This window comes from Eutrema salsugineum, unplaced genomic scaffold, assembly GCF_000478725.1.
Source record: "Eutrema salsugineum unplaced genomic scaffold, Eutsalg1_0 scaffold_1, whole genome shotgun sequence".
NCBI lineage: Eukaryota > Viridiplantae > Streptophyta > Magnoliopsida > Brassicales > Brassicaceae > Eutrema > Eutrema salsugineum.
Genome location: NW_006256909.1, coordinates 20,881,236 through 20,898,873, shown reverse-complemented (window position 1 = coordinate 20,898,873; position 17,638 = coordinate 20,881,236). Strand labels below are relative to the sequence as shown.

The following is a 17,638-nucleotide window of genomic DNA, read 5'->3' as shown; positions in this document are numbered from 1 at the left end:
GGTTTCCTATAAGTTTCAGATTTATCAAGCATACGCGCGCATTCACTCGAAATTTCTTCAAGGAAATTGCGTTCATCTTTTGCGGGTGAAAGCGTGACACTTAAAGGGTCGTCTAGAAGCAGATCTTCATAGACTTCCTCAATAATTCCGTCTAACTCATCAACCCAACAAATTTTTCCATCCAAAGTTGGTTTATCGAAACTTTTGTTCATGTCAAATTACATAACTAGACCGGCTAGATGAAGGTCAATTTTTCCTTCAGGAACATTGATTATGGCTCCAGCTGTAGATAGGAATGGTCGTCCCAGAATAAGTGGATCCTTAGGTTCTCTTTCTAGTTCTAGAACTACGAAATCGGTGGGTATGGAACATTTTTCGATTTATACAGGAACATTTATTAGGATACCTACAGGTTGTCTAACAGAACGATCAGCTAATACTAAGGAGATTTTAGTAGGCTGGAAAGTGTGGTGTCCTAAACGTTTTGCTACAGAAAGAGGCATCATGTTTATGCTAGATCCTAAATCACATAGAGCACGTTCAAAAGCTACATCATTGATGGTGCATGAAAGCACAAAGCTTCCATGATCGTTTTTCTTTTCAGGGATTCGGCTTTGCAGGATAGAACTACATTCATGGGTTATCATCATAACGCCTTCTTCAAGAGTTAAAGAATTTGTTAGAATACCCTTCATATATTTTCTTAAAGCTGGAATCATAGCACAAGCTTCTACGAAAGGTAATTTCACATTTAATTGATTGATTAGCTCTTTTAGCTTAGCTTTTTCTTTCTCTTTCTTAGGAGCTCGTAAGGCTCTAGGATATGGAGGTTTAGGTTTATAGACTCGAGTTGGTGGAGGTAGAATCGGGTCTTCTCCAAGGATTTCCCGGGATGAATCTTCTCTTACTTCTTCTCCATCCTTCTCTCCTACCACTTCTCTGTCAACATCTTCAATCGTGATTCTTTCTCTTTCTTTTTCCTCTTCCTTACCATTTTCCTCATCTTCGGGATCTTTAGGAAATTCAGGATCTTTGTAAGCTAATCCACTCTTGAGTGTGATAGCTTTCACATGATCGGCGGGATCTGCTTCACTTGAGTTTTCGAAAGAATTTTCACATAGTTCCTCTTTGGAATTTTCTATGTTTTTAAAATTAGTTTTGATCATCAGGCTAAGGAGGGTGGAAAATTTTTCATTGAAATCCTCTTGCATCGTTTTTAGTTCAGATCTAAGATCACTAATCTCTTGAGACCTAAATTTTTCAAGCTCTAAAATCTTTTTGTTTAGGTTTTCAACTTTAGAAGAGGGAAAACTAGAATATGGAACAGGATTAGATTGAATAGCCAAGATAGGTTTGGAAGATGGTTTCCAGTCAAGCTCGGAAGACAGTTTCCCGCGGTCAGAAGGCTCGCGACCGCGGTGAAACATGTCTTGGCCGCGGTCAGCATCATCACGACCGCGGTGAAAGCATGGTTTGCCACGGTCCGAATGAATGGACCCGCGGTGATCAGAAACGAATGGAAAATCTTGAATTTGATAGACTTCTGCAGTGTTAACCATCCCTTGATCATAAGAATCCATTGGGTTGTCCCAACTGTCAAAGTTACATGTATTGTGTACCTTATTTGGTTGTTGCAATCCAAGATGACTCATTATGTGATGGAGACACTTCATAACTTCCGAAATTTCTTCTTTCTTCTCAGGAAGTGCAGAATTACCAAAAGTTACTTGATTTCGGATGTTGTTTGCAAAATTTTTAATGAAAACGTGAGCATCTTCTACAGATCTAGTTGAGAAATCTCCATTACTCGCTGTATCGAAAGAGTGTCGTAACTCTGGAGTTATACCGCGATAGAAGATACCTAGCAGGTATTCCTCGGTATATCCATGGTGTGGACAATCTCTTTGGTATTCCCTAAATCTTTCCCAAGTATCTAAAGATCTTCATCTTCTTTTTGTTTATAAGTTCTTATCTTGTTTCATAAGAGATTTGAACGATTTCTAGTTTAAAAACGATTTAGGAAAGCAGTTCTACACGCTGCCCACGTTTTTAGTGAAGCAGGTGGCAAAGATTTTAGCCATTTGCTGGCGTTATCTCTAAGAGAGAATGGGAAAAGACTACACTTGTGGTAATCCCTATTTGCTATAATGGTTGCACATAATTCTTCGAACGTCTCGATATGGTCAATCGGGTTTTCGAATGAATAACCATAGAATTGATTTTGTTGAACTAAATGGATATAGGGTACCTTAATTTCGGTTTTGCCATCCTTTGGTAAGGCTGGTTGAATAGCTCTTCGATCCCCCAAGAATTTCTCGAGTGAATAGAAACTTCCAATCAGTTCATCATCATCTTCATGTTTTGCCGATCCGATTAGCTGATTGTCATCATAGATCGGTTCTTCAAACTCGCCATCAGTCAGGTCATCATCGCTTGGATCACCATCCACACAATATGGTGGATCACCAAGAGTCCCGGGACCATGTTCCCGGTCTCTCATTGCAGAGAAACCTGAAAGATACAAAAGGAAAAGTAAAAGTAAACAAGTGTTCTAATGGATTTAAGCTGGGATTCGCAACGAAAGAAATCAAAGTCCCCGGCAACGGCGCCAAAAACTTGATTGCAGTTTGTAAACGGGGTTTGTTGTTTTCGTTTTACTAAGCTTCAGGTTTTAAATTTATAACCCCTAAATGTCTGCAAGTGCACAGATGTGCGCTGTAGTACTTAGGGTATCGATCCACAGAGACTTAGTTGTTTCAGTACGAATTCACGGCAATGCTTAAATCAGACTAGAACTAAAAAGGTTTGGGTTTTGGTTTTGGGTTTTGGTTGTCACTAAATCTAAACTAGAAAGCTAAACAAAAAGGAATTAAAAAACCAAAGCAAGTAAAAGCAAGTAGAATGCGAATAGATTAAAGGCGAATTGAAGCAAGTAAAAAGCGAATGAAAAGCAAATAGAATTGAAGGTTGTAAGCAATTAAAGAAAAACGTTGAGGCTCAAGGGGAATTCGCAGGGGTTCATGGACTAGGCTATGTCGATTTTAAACAAGGATAAAGGTAATCAACTACGTATGTTCTAGAACTCGAGGCACGGAAGTATGAATAGCCTTCTTTCGCAGCACTAAACAACTATCTCTCGCAACCCTGATCAGTAGGCTTACACTCTGATCCTGGAAGGGAGAAGATGCAATAGCAAAACAAGACTCATCAACATTCACAACTCAACTACAGGTAGGTTTCCACTCCTATAGAATAATTGCTCGTTTCACCCTAGTTCAGACAATCAATGAAAGCTTTCGCAACATATCATATCAGATCGGCTTCTAAGTGGCCAGGAAAGAATCATGCAGTAAGATTAAAGGCAAACGAAGAACATCTCGAAGATTATAAATCCGAAATCTATCGATTCATAAGCAAAGACACATGAAATTCCCTTTGAGCAATCCCTTTAAACCCAACTGGGTAACTACTCAAACATATTGTAAACAATCATCACAGAGTATTGAAAGTTGCAGGAAATTAAAGAAAAGAAGGGAGAAAAACGAAGAACAGAGAAGCAGATGGAGGCGCGATGGCTTCCCCCAGCGGCGGCTCCTTCTTCTGAGACGGCGGTGGCCTCTAGAGTTGCTCCCACGAAAATCTCTCTCTCTAAGTTGTCTAAGTTTCGGTCTATTGGTCTCCCCTCTTTAGAATGACCTAAAGAGGGTATTTATAGCTTCTGGAGTGGTTCTGGACACTTAGGGCTTCAAAAATAATGAAAGGAATTGATCTGGGCTTTAATTAAGTCGTCTGGAAAGTGAACGACCAAGTTCCGCGGTCGCGGTGGCTCTACCCGCGGGAAAATAGGTGTTGGCCGCGGTCCCGGCACATGGCTCTCTTCCGGAACTGCATTTTCTGTTATTCTTTCATCGGGAGTATCTGAAGATCTAACCGTTGGATTGACTCCAAACCAAGTGCATTAGAAAGCTGGTTGGATCCTCTATGTTGTCTCATGTTTTGGGGGTGATCAGACGCTGAGAAGGTCTTCATCGCTTGTCATTCTTCTGATGGTCTGCATTTATCCAAAATTGCTTATTTGTTCCAAATTGCATATCTTTTGCCCAAGTTTCCTGTAAAGTCTTTTGAAACTCTAAAACATTGAAAAAACTTTAAAAGCCATTGAAAACAGAGTTAAAACACCTGCATAAGATACAATTATAATCCATAAAAGTGGTCAAAATACGGTGTTATCACTCGCTCTAGTGGCATCTCATTCTCTGCTCCTGATCTCCCACCTGCACCAGAGATTCCCATGGAGGCTCCTGATTTTCAGAGGTACGTTGTTCAGAATTTTCAGAGCATCTGAAGTGCCATCGCTACTCTCTCTCGTTGTGGCTGTGTTCGCACTTCTCGTCCATGCTCCCGTTCACCCACTCACTCCGGTGATGATGCTGCTACTACTGACGAGGACTAGTTCCTTGGTCGTTCTGGTTCTATTTTCTTTTCTTTTGTTTTTCTTTTATTTTCGTCTTCCTTGTTTGAGTCTGTTGTGTCAGCTACATTTGTTGTGAAACTTTGCTGGATTTATGCATATATGGGTTGACTTGTAACTTCTAACTTATCTCTGAGTGATCTGACAGTGCTAACCTAGATGATTCTCTGTCCTGTTTAATGGATTCACGTGTTTCTGATCACAAGGATTGTTCTCTACAACGTGGTGTCGCGCGACACCATTACAGGTATCGCTCGTCACCACCCATGTACTGTCGACCTAGGCTTAGTTTTGCCTGATTCTGAGCTGTGTGTTGGTCGATGTTGACTCGGCAGTAAGACACTCTAACCCTTTGCATTCGTCGTCTTTGATTCTTTTCTTTGTAACTTCGGGCTAGATAACACTGAGGACAGTGTTGTTCAACTCTGGGGGAAGTAGTCGCTGACATTGTGTTTGTTTTTCTTAAGAGTCAGTCCTATCAAATTGTTATTGAGTCAAAACTTGTTGGAGATTATGATGCTTTTCCTGGAATTATTGTGCTGACCTTTCATCTAAGTGACCATTACTGCAGATTCAGTCTAGATCCGACTAATGAAAAATCCAAAGGCTGAGCAGTTGACTAGAGGCATCCATGTTTCCAACAAATTCCACTAACCTGAGCTAATTTCTGAACTTTTACCTCACTGATGTGGCTGATGTTCATAGAGCTTAATTCCTCGTTCATACTTGACAAATGGAAGCCTGTGTGAGATCTAATGTTGGTACCTCTCTCCTTTTTGACAAGATAAAAAAAAAGAGAGAAGAAAGAAAGAAAAGGGCGAAAAGATTGATATGATTTTCTTTTAGGAGTGAAGGGCTAGGGAAAATTTCCAAGGATCCCATTATTTCACCTCTAAGTAGGACTGATCACACAAAGGAAGGAACCGAGGGGTACGAAAATTTCAAGTGACCCCATTATTTGCTGAAAACCTTTGATACAAGGTAAGGGGACAAATCGGGGATTCGATGGAATACTATCAGTACTCGCAGTTTTAACCTTATCGTATATATGCCATAAAAAAAGATGATGAGAGTGCGAAATGATAGTCTGGGGAGAGAGAAGAGTACCAAAGGATTATATGGCTGATTTGTTTGAGTATTAGTACGGGAACGAATCTGGAAGATTCTTGGCATCTGATTCATCAGTGAGATCCGGCGATGAGGGTTTATGGACAATGTTGTAGAATTTGGGACTTAATCTGGGAAGCTGTGAATGTCTGCGGAGAAGTACATGGTGGTTCGATTTAGAATGATGAAGCAGTATTTGAGTTTCAAGGTGATCGGTCAAATTGATGTTCCAGTGAAAGGTTGAATCTCCGTGTTTTCAAACCTCTTTCTCTTATTGGGTATTATGTTTGCTTGAGGGCAAGCAAATGCTAAGTCTGGGGGAGTTGATATATCATGGTTTTTATGGTTTTTGACCATGATATAGGTCTTATTTATATAGTTTTCCTAGTGTTTTTCGAGTCTTTTGGAGTCTTTACAGGTCTTAGGTACGTTTGGAGCTTAATTGGTGATTTTGGAGCACTTTGGAGCTAAATCAGGATCAAATTCGCGAAAGACAAATCATGTGCATTGGTGTCGCACGACACCATGGAGAGTGACGCTCGACGCTTGCCAAAGAAAAAAGGAAAACGCAATTTTGTTTCTTGTTTGAAGAAGGAGTTGGACCCAGAAGTTTCCAAAGAAGCCCAATACGTGTTTTTAAGATATAAATAGGGTTTTTAGTCTCTTTTCATCGACACCTTGGATTTTCGAGAGAGAGATAGCTTGTGCTTTAGGCGTTTTGCGATTTTTAGAGCTTGGGGAGACAAGTCTGAACTCTGTTCGTTTAGAGAAAAGATTTTGAACCCCTTTATTTATTTTATTCATCTTCTTATTGCAATCTATTCAATCATGTGTGTTGTTTCAATATCCATGTCTGAGTAGTTAGCTTGTTAGGTTTAGGTTTCTCATTAAGGTTTTCTTTGAATGTTTGATTAATTGATTAAGTTAGGGTTCATAATCTATTTAGTTCTTCACCATAGGTTATTCTTAAAGCTAATTCTGGACTCATCACCTAGAACTTAGATCTTAGGTTGCTTAATTGAAACGGAAAAGTAATTGAATAACTGGAAAGAACCTAGGGTGAGCAAAGTAGCTATTCGCAAAGGAATTTAGTTTAGGCACTTTGTGAACATATCAAACTTGAGCACTAAAGCTGGTTTAAATCTGTAGGATTTGCAAAAGAATTTGGAATTCTAAGATTTTAACGTAGATAATTTTCACAATGGAAGTTGGTTAATTATAATTTTGTGATTGAGTTCAAGAACCGTGCTTAAACCTGAATCGTGACTACTCAATGGATCTGCATTTTTTGATTTCCTGAGAAACACCCTAAGCCTAATTTCCATCCATCTGAATCTTACAAACGTTTTTACTGCATCGTTTATTTTTATTGCATCGTTGTTAGCTTCTCATTAATCTGCTTAGCATAATTCGATTTCTAAATAGGTTTATTGCGTGAATTTCTCGTCTGTGTGGTTCGACCCCTGCAATACTACAACTGCACATCTGTGCTCTTGTAGAGTAGCTTAGGGATTAAACTTTGAGCATATCAGCCGTTGCCAAATTTTGGATTGTTTAGCATTAGTCTTTGATCTGTTATTGAGATCAAGTCTTTTTCTTTTGTTTTACTGATCACTTTGCAAGTTCTGTCTTTGTTTTCAGGTGTATGAACACCAGATCAAGGTCTAGAAGTTGTGGTCCACCATTTCCTCTGAACGACAACATCAATCTCTTAGTTCCAACAAGAACAAGAGATAGACGTGCAAGGGAAACTGATAGAGCAGCTGATATGGAGCAACAGAGAGAGCACCACGTGGTTGACATTGAGCACCAGGTTCAAGAAGAGCAACAGGCTCAGCATGGTAATGGAGCTCAAAGGAATCAGGCTCAAGCTGAGAGGAATGAGCAGCAAGCCTTTGTCAATATAAACATGGCACAAAGGAATGAGAGGCAGGCTCAGCAGAATCAGCAACAGGCTAATAGGAATGAGCAACAGGCTCAATTCATTCCTCAGCATCAAGCTCAAAGGAGACAAGAACCTCCACCAGTGTTTGTTGGGGAGAATGATAGAGCCAATGCACATCACAATAAAGCAGGAATCCAAGCACCACCATTTCAGAATAACAATTTTCAGGTGAAGGCTTCTTGGCTCAACATGGTGCAGAACTCTAAGTTCCATGGTTTGCCAATGGAGGATCCTTTGGAGCACCTAGACCAGTTTGACAGAGTTTGTGACCTCACCAAAATCAATGGTGTCTCTGAAGATAGCTTTTCCCATTCAGTCTAGGAGACAAGGCACACCAATGGGAGAAGAATCTGCCTAGAGGTTCCATACAGACTTGGGAGCAGTGCAAGCTTGCCTTTTTATCCAAGTTCTTCTCTACTTCTAGGACAGCTAAGCTGAGAAACCAATTTAAAGCTTCAAGCAACATAACAATGAAAGCTTTGGGGAAGCTTGGGAGCGGTTTAGAAGCTACACAAATATTTGACTTTTTGTTTCTGAAATTTGATAGAAATTTCAACTACTAAAAATTTTACTTAAACATTCAAAGACTCAAAAAATTTGTGTCTTTATATGTTTTTTGGGTTGATGGAATAATGAGAGAAGAAAGGGTATATATAGAATTTTTTGTTTGGTTACCAACATATTACCATTGCATATTTACATCAAATTTACGTCGAAATAAAATTTACATCACATTTACATCGATTTTAGGTCAATTACAAGATAGAGGACAATTCGTCGTATTATCGATGTAAATATTACGACGAAATATAATTCATTCTTTATTCGTCGTAATATCGTCGTAACATTACGACGATTTTACGAGGGTTATTTTTTACGTCGAATTTACGACGAAATTTTTGATCGTCGTAAATACGACGTAATGTCGTCGTAAATTTATGACGACTACAAATCATCGTAAATAATTCGACGGAAAAGCCCCTCTTTCTTGTAGTGAATGTCCACACCATGGTTTGTCTGATGCTTCTCTACTTTCTACACTGTATAGAGGAGCTTTACCACATATAAGTAATCAATTAGACACAACTTCCAATGGTAATTTATTGGCAATAGAGATTACATCTGCTATGGAACTTGTGGAGAATTTGGCTAATGACACCTATGGTGAGGATTATGACAGGACAAACAGATCAGAGGGTTCAAGATCAGATCAAAGGCTTACTAAAGAGGTTAAAGAGCTGAGGAGTGAACTAGAAAAACTGAAACTGGTTTCTCAAAAACCAATTCACTATGTTGGTGAGTTTGATGATTCTCCAAGCTTTGAGAACATCAATGAAGATGGCTTCACACAAGAAGAGATCAACTATATTGGGAATCAACAGAAGTATCAGAGGTTCAACAACCATGGAGCCAACCAGAACCTCTTATACCGCAACCCCAATGTAGCAAATCCTCAAGATCAGGTGTACCCTTCTTAGCAAAACCAACAAAGCTATGCTCCTAAGAATCTATTTCAGAGTTCTTTTTAGCCTCAGTTCAGCCAGCCTCAGCAACAATATGGTCAACCACAGCATCAGAATCCGGTCAGCAACTTCAGTTCTCAACAGAAACAGCTCAAAGTGCCTCCAGGTTTCAATCAGCAGCTGATGGTTCAGCAGCATTTGATCTAGGAACCGCTAGTTCAGAGTCAGCAGATGGGACCAGATATGTGTGGGATACTACAGCAGTTGCTACAGGGTCAACAAAGAGCTGAGAGTCAGTATGCTTCAATGGAACAAGAGATAAGGGAGCTGAAACAGAATCAGGCATCTACTTCAAGAAGCCAAGGTGGCTTACCTGGTAAGCCTGAACCAAACCCAAAAGAGTATGCTAAAGTCATTACATTGAGAAGTGGCAAAGAGCTACCAGGTTTAGAGCATAACAATGTGATCATTAAGGACAATGATCAAATTGGTGGGGAGGCAGCCCCCAGGGATGATCAAGAAGCTGAAAGATCAAAGAAAGGGAAGGCCAAAGAGGTGGAAAAGCTATTAGAATCAGAAAAGCCTTATGTTCCACCACCTCCCAATCAACCTAAGCTCCCATATCCAGGAAGATTTAAGAAGCAGTTTTTAGATAAAGCAAGGGCACTCTTTGAGAAGACTCTTAATGAAACACCACTTACAATGCCTCTCATTGAAGAATTTCTGATGATGCCTAAGCTTGGAAAGCTTCTAAAATATGCTATCTTGAACAAAACTAAAGAGCTACAAGATATGGTGGTGCTTAGCCATGAGTGTAGTGCCATCATTCAGAAAAGTTCAGTCCCAAGGAAGCTGTCTGATCCAGGGAGCTTTACTCTTCCTTGTGCTATAGGAGCATTGATGTTTACACACTGCCTTTATGACTTGGGAGCATCTGTCAGCTTAATGCCATTTTTTATAGCAAGAAAGCTTGGATATAGAGTGTTCAAACCTGCTAGAATCTCTCTTGTTCTATGTGATAGATCAGTAAGGCTACCTGTTGGGATGTTAGAGGACTTGCCAGTCAAGAGAGGCGGTTTTGAAGTGCCTACAGATTTTGTTGTTCTAGAGATGGATGAAGAGCCGGTTGATCCACTGATTTTGGGAAAGCCATTCTCGGCCACAACAGGAGCAATCATTGATGTAAGAGGTGGCATCATTGGGCTACAACTTGGTAAAGAAAAGCTGAAGTTTGATATCAAGGACATGATGAAAAACCTACCATAGAAGGACAATGCTTCTATGTAGAGACCATGGATCAACTAGCTGATGAACTTCTTGAGGAGTTGAATACTGATGATCCTCTTCAAGTTGCTTTAACCAAAGAACAAGGAGACCATGGGTTCTTGGCAGAGGAGAGTGAAGGGTACAAGTTGTTTTTGGACCATGCAAGGGAACTTGGTTCAGAGACAAAGTTTCTGGAGCTAGAAGCAGGCGGTTTTGAGGTCTTGGACATCAGAGGCTCAAATACAAGCCAATAAGCAGTTCAAAGAGTCATGGACGTGGGTTCTAAAGTGGAGGAGCAGGGTGAGCTGTGTGAGCAGCAACAAGGGAGCTACAACCGAGCAGGACAGCTCCAGTGCTGATTGGGATGAATCAAAGGCACCCCCTGTTGAGCTCAAGCCTCTACCAACAGGGCTCAGGTATGCATTCCTTGGACCTAACTCTTCATACCTTGTCATCATTAATGATAACCTGTTAGCTCATGAAGAACAAGCATTGTTAAGTGAACTTAGTACATTCAGGAGAGCAATAGGTTATTCCTTAGCAGACATTAGAGGGATCTCTCCTGATATTTTCACCCACAGGATCCACCTAGAGGACAAATCCATATCCTCTATTGAGCAGCAGAGGCGCCTTAACCCCAACCTCAAAGAGGTGGTTAAGAAGGAGGTACTCAAACTTCTTGAGGAAGGAATTATTTACCCAATTTCTGACTCAAGATGGATATCTCCTGTGCATGTGGTTCCCAAGAAAGGTGGTGTCACAGTGGTGAAAAATGATAGGGGTGAGTTAATAGCCACAAGAACTATAACTGGTCACCGCATGTGCATTGATTATAGAAAGCTTAACTCTGCATCTAGAAAGGATAATTTCCTATTGCCATTTATTGATGCTAACCACTCCTATTTCGTTTTCCTTGATGGGTACTCTGGTTTCTTCCAAATACCTATAGATCCTGTATGAGCCAAAACTCGCACAACCAAAAATTTTGTTAAGGAAAACTTCAGGGATCCAAAATTTCTAGGGATTTATCGCAAGAACAGTAAGATCAAAAGAAGGTTTTTGCTGTAAAAGTGTTTAGCTCTTATTGCTTAGGGTTGCAAAAGTTACAGAATGAATTGTATACATCGTTTATTTATACTAATTCTCTGAACCGCCTAGCCGAGAATCTCGGGAGAGATTTTTGGAATATTTTCTTATCGCCTCGTGCGGCTCACCGCCTTTGTATCTCGCCTAGGGTTTCTATGGGCTTCGTCTCTCAAGGCCTTGGTTCGGCCCATCTGAACTTCTCCACGGCTCGGCCCGCTTGCCATTTGAGTCGAGACGTGATTTGTTCCACCTCACCGGGGCGCGGCTCGGCCCAAGCATGTTGAAGTGCGGCTCAGCCCATTTCTCATGATACGGCTCGGCCCATCTATCTTTCTTCACGGCTCTCCCCATTGGTCTATCTTCACGGTTATCCCACTTGGTGGCCACGGCTCTCCCACTTGTCTTGGTGACCACGGCTCTCCCACTTGTCTTGGTGAGCACGGCTCGGCCCCTGTTTGGTGGACGGCTTGGCTACTTTGTCTTTCTTCTATACTTAGTCATTCTGAGATGGTTTTATCTGCTTGGGGTGAAAACCGACCCCAACAGATCCCAGAGATCAAGAGAAAACGACATTCACAAGCCCATATGGCACATATGCATATAGACGCATGCCCTTTGGCCTATGCAATGCTCCTGCCACATTCCAGCGTTGTATGATACACATATTTTCTGACCTTATTGAAGAGAAGGTAGAGGTATTCATGGACAACTTCTCTGTCTATGGGTCCTCTTTCTCTGCTTGTCATTCTAATCTTTCTCAGGGTCTCAAGAGATGTGAGGAGACAAGCTTGGTGTTAAACTGGGAAATGTCATTTTATGGTGCAAGAGGGAATTGTACTTGGGCACAAGGTCTGAGAAGAAGGAATAGAGGTGGACAAGGCCAAGGTGGAGGTCATGGTGAACTTAAAGGCTCCAACATCGGTTAAGGGCATTATAAGCTTCCTTGGTCATGCCGCCTTCTATAGAAGGTTTATCAAAGAATTTTCTAAGATAGCCAGGCCTTTGACAAGGCTTCTTTGCAAGGAGGTGGACTATGTATTTGATGAGGAGTGCATGGAAGCATTTCTTAAGATCAAGCAAGCTCTTGTGATTGCACCAATAGTTCAGGCTCCTGATTGGACATTGCCCATTGAAGTGATGACAGATGCTTCAGATTATGCAGTGGGAGCAGTTTTAGGCCAAAAGAAAGAAAAGAAGTTGCATGTGATCTATTATGCAAGCAGGACCTTGGACTCAGCACAAGAAAAATATGCAACAACAGAAAATGAGATGTTGGCTATAGTCTTTGCATTTGACAAATTCAGAAGCTACCTTGTGGGCTCAAAAGTTTTTAAGTACACTGATCATGCAGCTTTGAGGTACCTAATGACAAAGAAGGATGCCAAGCCTAGGCTCATGAGGTGGGTTCTACTCCTGCAAGAATTTGATATGGAGGTGCAAGACAAGGACGGCATTAAAAATGGAGCTGCTGATCATCTTTCTAGGCTGAGAGTGGAATCAGATGTACCTTTAGATGACTCACTTCCTGAAGAGCATCTAATGGTTGTTAATCTTACTTGGAGGTGGAACAGGCTAATGCTATAAGAGAGAGGAGTTTACCTTGGTTTGCAGATATTGTTAACTATCTCTCTTGTGGTGTAAAGGCACCAGAACTGGATGCCTATCAAAGGAAGAGATTCTTCAAAGATGTGCAAAGGTATCATGGGGATGAACCTTATTTGTATGTGCTGAACAAAGATCACTTGTATAGGAGATGCTTAGCTGAGGAAGAGATTCAACCAGTGCTACAGGAATGTCATGGGTCAGCTTATGGAGGTCATTTAGGAGCTTTAAAGACAGTGGCCAAGGTGTTACAATCAGGGTTCTGGTGGCCTACAATGTTCATAGATGCTCAAGTTGTTGTGTCAAGTTGTGATCAATGCCAAAGACAAGGAAAGATCTCCAAGAGAAGTGAGATGCCCCAAACCCCCATTCTTGAAGTGGAACTCTTTGACTGTTGGGGCATAGACTTCATGGGGCCTTTTGTGAGTTCAAATGGGAACCAGTACATACTTGATGCTGTGGATTATGTTTCCAAATGGGTTGAGGCTGTTGCTTCCCCAACCAATGACTCTAAAGTGGTGGTCAAGCTTTTCAAAAGCATCATCTTCCCTAGGTTTGGGGTTCCTAGAGTAGTGATAAGTGATGGAGGTTTTCATTTTGTGAACAAGACTCTAGAGGGGCTGCTAAGGAAGCATGGTGTCAAACATAAAGTTGCAAGCCCATATCACCCTCAGACTAGCGGCCAAGTAGAGGTTTCAAACAGATAGATCAAAGCCATATTAGAAAGAACACTGAGAAACTCGAGGAAAGACTGGAGCAGGAAGTTAGATGATGCTATTTGGGCCTATAGGACCACTTACAAGACTCCCATTGGAACCTCACCTTTCAATCTGTTATATGGGAAGAGCTGTCACCTACCAGTGGAGCTTGAGTACAACGCTCTTTGGGCTGTTAAAATGTTGAACTTTGACATTAAAACAGCTCAAGAGAAGAGAGTACTTCAGTTACATGAGCTAGAGGAAATAAGACTCAATGCTTTTGAAAGTGCAAGGATTTATAAGGAGAAGACCAGGGTATTGCCTGATCAGAAGATTCTTAAGAGGGAATTCAAGGTGGGAGACCTTGTACTCTTGTTTAACTCCTGGCTCAAGCTCTTTCCTGGCAAGTTAAGGTCAAGATGTTCAGGACCATTCAGGGTTTTGGAGGTTAGAAGCTTAGGAGCATTGGTTTTGGAAGGAAAGGATGGCAAGGGTTTTGTTGTGAATGGACAAAGGGTCAAGCATTACCTGCTTTCAGAGAAGAGAGAGGAAACTTCTTCAGTTCCTCTTGATGATCCACCAGCCTGTTAAACAGGTTTTCAAAGTCAAACATAGTGACATTAAACAAAGTGCTGGGGAGACACCCAAAGCTTATCCTTTGTAAATAGCTTTTATATATTTTCGTTTTATATTTTTGGAAGTTTTTGATGTGTTTGTTAAGTGTTTTCCGGTCTCGGGCTTGATCACAAGAGGTTAGGCCTTGTGAGAAAGTGTGTAAAAGGCAACGAAATGAAAGAGGAGGCCAAGTGTTATGACTCGGACAATGCCATGGTGGCCAGCCACGGTCAAGACTTGGGCGTGGAACGTTGTTCTGACTTCGGCACGAGGGGGAGTCACGGGTGAAATCTAGACAATGGCAAGTTTGCAGACCTCTCAGCGATTGCCACGGTCAGGTGACACGGTTCGCAGGCCAGCTGAGGCAATTGTGAACTTAGCAAGAATCCCATTCGGATCTTGCCACGGTTGGTTGGCACGGGATGAGATAATGTTCATGGCAAAGTGTTTTTAGACGAGGCACCGTTCAGGAGTTGCCACGGGGAGTTTGACACGGTCAATGAGCATGTCACAGACACAGGGAGTTGCCACGGGGAGTTCGCAGGCCTGACTGTGTCAAACATGTTTTAGCCGGCCAATGAGCATTTGGGTTTTGACACGGCTTGAAAGGCACGGGACGAGCAGACTGCGGCAAAGAACTTCAATCGAGTGATAAGCTTTGGGAAATGACACAGGGTGATTGCCACGGTCGGTCCAGACCGTGGCATGGGATTTTAGCCGAGGAAAAACTTCTTCGGGTATTGACGCGGTGCATTGACACGAGCAAGCCATACCGTGCCAACAATTTTAGCCGATGAAATTTCTGTTTGGATCTTGGGACGATGGAACGATGCGGTCAAAATCCAAACCGAGGCAACAAAGTTTCACGATACAAACCTCTCGGTGAATGACACGGTTCGATTGACACGATCAATGCATAGCCGCGGTAAAGGCATGAAAGGAACAAGAGGTTTGACACGGTCAGTTTGACACGGTCACCAAAGCCGCGATAAAAATTTTGAACAAGAGGACCGTACGTTGACCTGTCAAAGCCGCACACTTTACAGCTGTTCCCCACCCACAGCCTCCTTTTCCCACGAGAATCCCGAGTTTGCTCTCTCTTTCCTCTATTTCTGAACTTCAAACTCACTCAAATTGAGAAATTCCAACTGCATTGAACTCGTAATTATGTCTACTTTCTTGCTGCATTATCGAATTTCACTTGAACTTTGAAGATTCCAAGGTATTTTGTCTGTTAAAACTCATCTTTTTCTATGTCTTAAATGTGAAGTTCTTGAACTTGAAATCCGTGGAATCGATTTTAATAGGTTGCTTGGTACCTTGGAATAATTTTGTGAATGTTTTGCAAGTAGAATGGATAGGAAAACTTGATTTTTTCTTAAGAATAACCTGTTCTTGGAATTTTTGAAAAATTTGCTCAATTTCACCATTAATTTTGATTTTTTTTCAAGAATTTGTGTTTCAAGATAAATTATTTGTGTGCATTGTTTCTTGGCATTGCTACGGAATTATTGAATTTATGTTTAGTTAAAGAAACCATCTCTTCTTGAAAAATCGATTGTACCATCATTTGAACTTGGTGAATTTTTGGCAAAAATTTTGTTGTTCTTTTGTCTGGTGCTCATTTCTGCTTGAGTAAATGCAGAATGGGAGGCACCAAGAGAACTGCTGCTATGGAGAAGGCCAAACAAGCCAAAGCCGGTACTTCAGAGGAACAATTCTTGCCATTTGGGAGAAAGGTTTTTGAAAGAAAGCCAAAGAAGCCGGCTGAGAAGCAAGTTAAGAAAGTGGTTAAACCGAAGAGCACTAATCTGGTTCAAAGACTACTGGTCAAGAGTTGGCATTGGTCAAAGGTGTTTAAAGGAAGGGAAAAGAGATAGCTGTGGCTGAAGATTATGAAGAGACCGAGAGTGATCCTGAAGTGGCATTGCAGCCGGCTAAGAAAGCAAAGAAAGGATCAGGATCTGAAGTCCAAGAGCCAACTTTTAATGATTATTATGCTATGTTCAAGGATGTGAAGGTGTTGCAAACCAAGTTTCCTGATATGGAGCTGCTGAAACAGATGGGACTACTTGAAGAGGTTAAGCTGATTTTTAACAATATGGGATTTGGTGGAGTCTTTGAGATGAAAGATATGACTCATGAAGGAGTGACACAAGAGTTTCTTGCATCTCTTGAAGTCTGCGGTATGGCCCCAAAGATCAATGGATCAAAGAAGGCAATGGTCTTGGGCACATATAGTTCACAATCAATGGTAAACCATACCAGATGAGCTTCAAGGAACTGGATGAGATTTTTGGCTTTCCAAGACCTGTAGAGGATGAGACAGTGAAGTTCAACTACCCTGATCACATGATCACTGGTCTGTGGGACACAATAACTTTTGGGAACTTCAGAGGAGGAAGATACAAGAGTTCAGGGATAAGAAACCAAGCCATTCGCTATACTCACAAGGTGCTTTGCCAAATGTTTTTCACCAAACACAATGATGGAGTGGTGCACCTTGCTGATATGGAGCTCTTGGGTATTGGTCTACATCCTCTCATCAGCCACTTGAAGAGCAAGAGAGTTTCGGCTCCCACACTATATCCTTTCTGGTGGTACATTCTTGGCGCGCCACATGCTGATATACAAAGAGATTGATTGGAGTGAGGGAAAAAGGCAAACGCTCACTGGATGGTTAGTGACAAATATTTTGAAAGCAAGGGGTTTTGTCTTTGATGATGCTGAGATCAAGTCTGATTTGATTGATGAAGCTATTCTCACCAAGGTTGGGTTTTTAAAAGAAAGCAATGGTGAGAAGTTCTTGTACACCGTCAATCTCTTACAGAATGAGAAGATTCAGATTGTGCTACCAAACCCAGCCATCACCACTCTTCAAGAAAGGCACAATGTCTCTTTTATTGTGCTTAAGGATCAGTTATACAACGAGGCTGTTGACCCACCAATACGCAAATGCAACAAGTTCAAGGGTAAAGAGCCGGCTGAAGAGAAGGCCAAGTCAAGTAGGCCTCAGAACGAAGTTCGAACTGACGGTTGTGAGAATGAGGAACCAAGGGTTCTTGGAAGAAGAATGGGAGCAGGTCGATACCATTTTGATCCTTAAGTTTGGGGTGAGCCTGAGTATCACACAAGAAAGCTATACTCAAGGGTTAATGGCCTTCAGAAATGGTGCAAATGGCAAGACAAGACGATTCACAAGCTAGTCGACTGTGTGTGACAACTAAAGAAAAAGGTGAAGAAGCTCACAGCACCTGCCTCACCAGACAAAGATTCGGCCACTACACCTGCACCAGTTACAAGAGAAGAGGTTGGTGAAAGCTCAACAGCTCGTGACCCTGAATTCCCACTGGGCAAAGAAGACTGGATCAATCCGGCCACCGCG

General features: G+C 41.5%; 1 protein-coding gene and 1 non-coding gene across 2 annotated transcripts; both read left to right on the top strand.

The window, feature by feature from the left end:
- The first annotated feature begins 1,881 nt into the window (after positions 1-1,881).
- LOC112082584 lies at positions 1,882-1,988 on the top strand. The gene has a single exon (XR_002897249.1). It is a non-coding gene; the product is annotated as a small nucleolar RNA R71 (small nucleolar RNA).
- A 7,229-nt stretch (positions 1,989-9,217) lies between these two features.
- Positions 9,218-10,252, top strand: LOC112082157. Its single transcript, XM_024149256.1, has one exon. It carries the CDS (start codon positions 9,218-9,220, stop codon positions 10,250-10,252), a length of 1,035 nt encoding a protein of 344 aa, XP_024005024.1.
- The last annotated feature ends 7,386 nt before the right edge of the window (positions 10,253-17,638 follow it).

Bases quoted from the DNA above. Each gene is read 5' to 3' on its own strand.
- LOC112082157 (XM_024149256.1), top strand. From the start codon at position 9,218: ATGGGACCAGATATGTGTGGGATACTACAGCAGTTGCTACAGGGTCAA.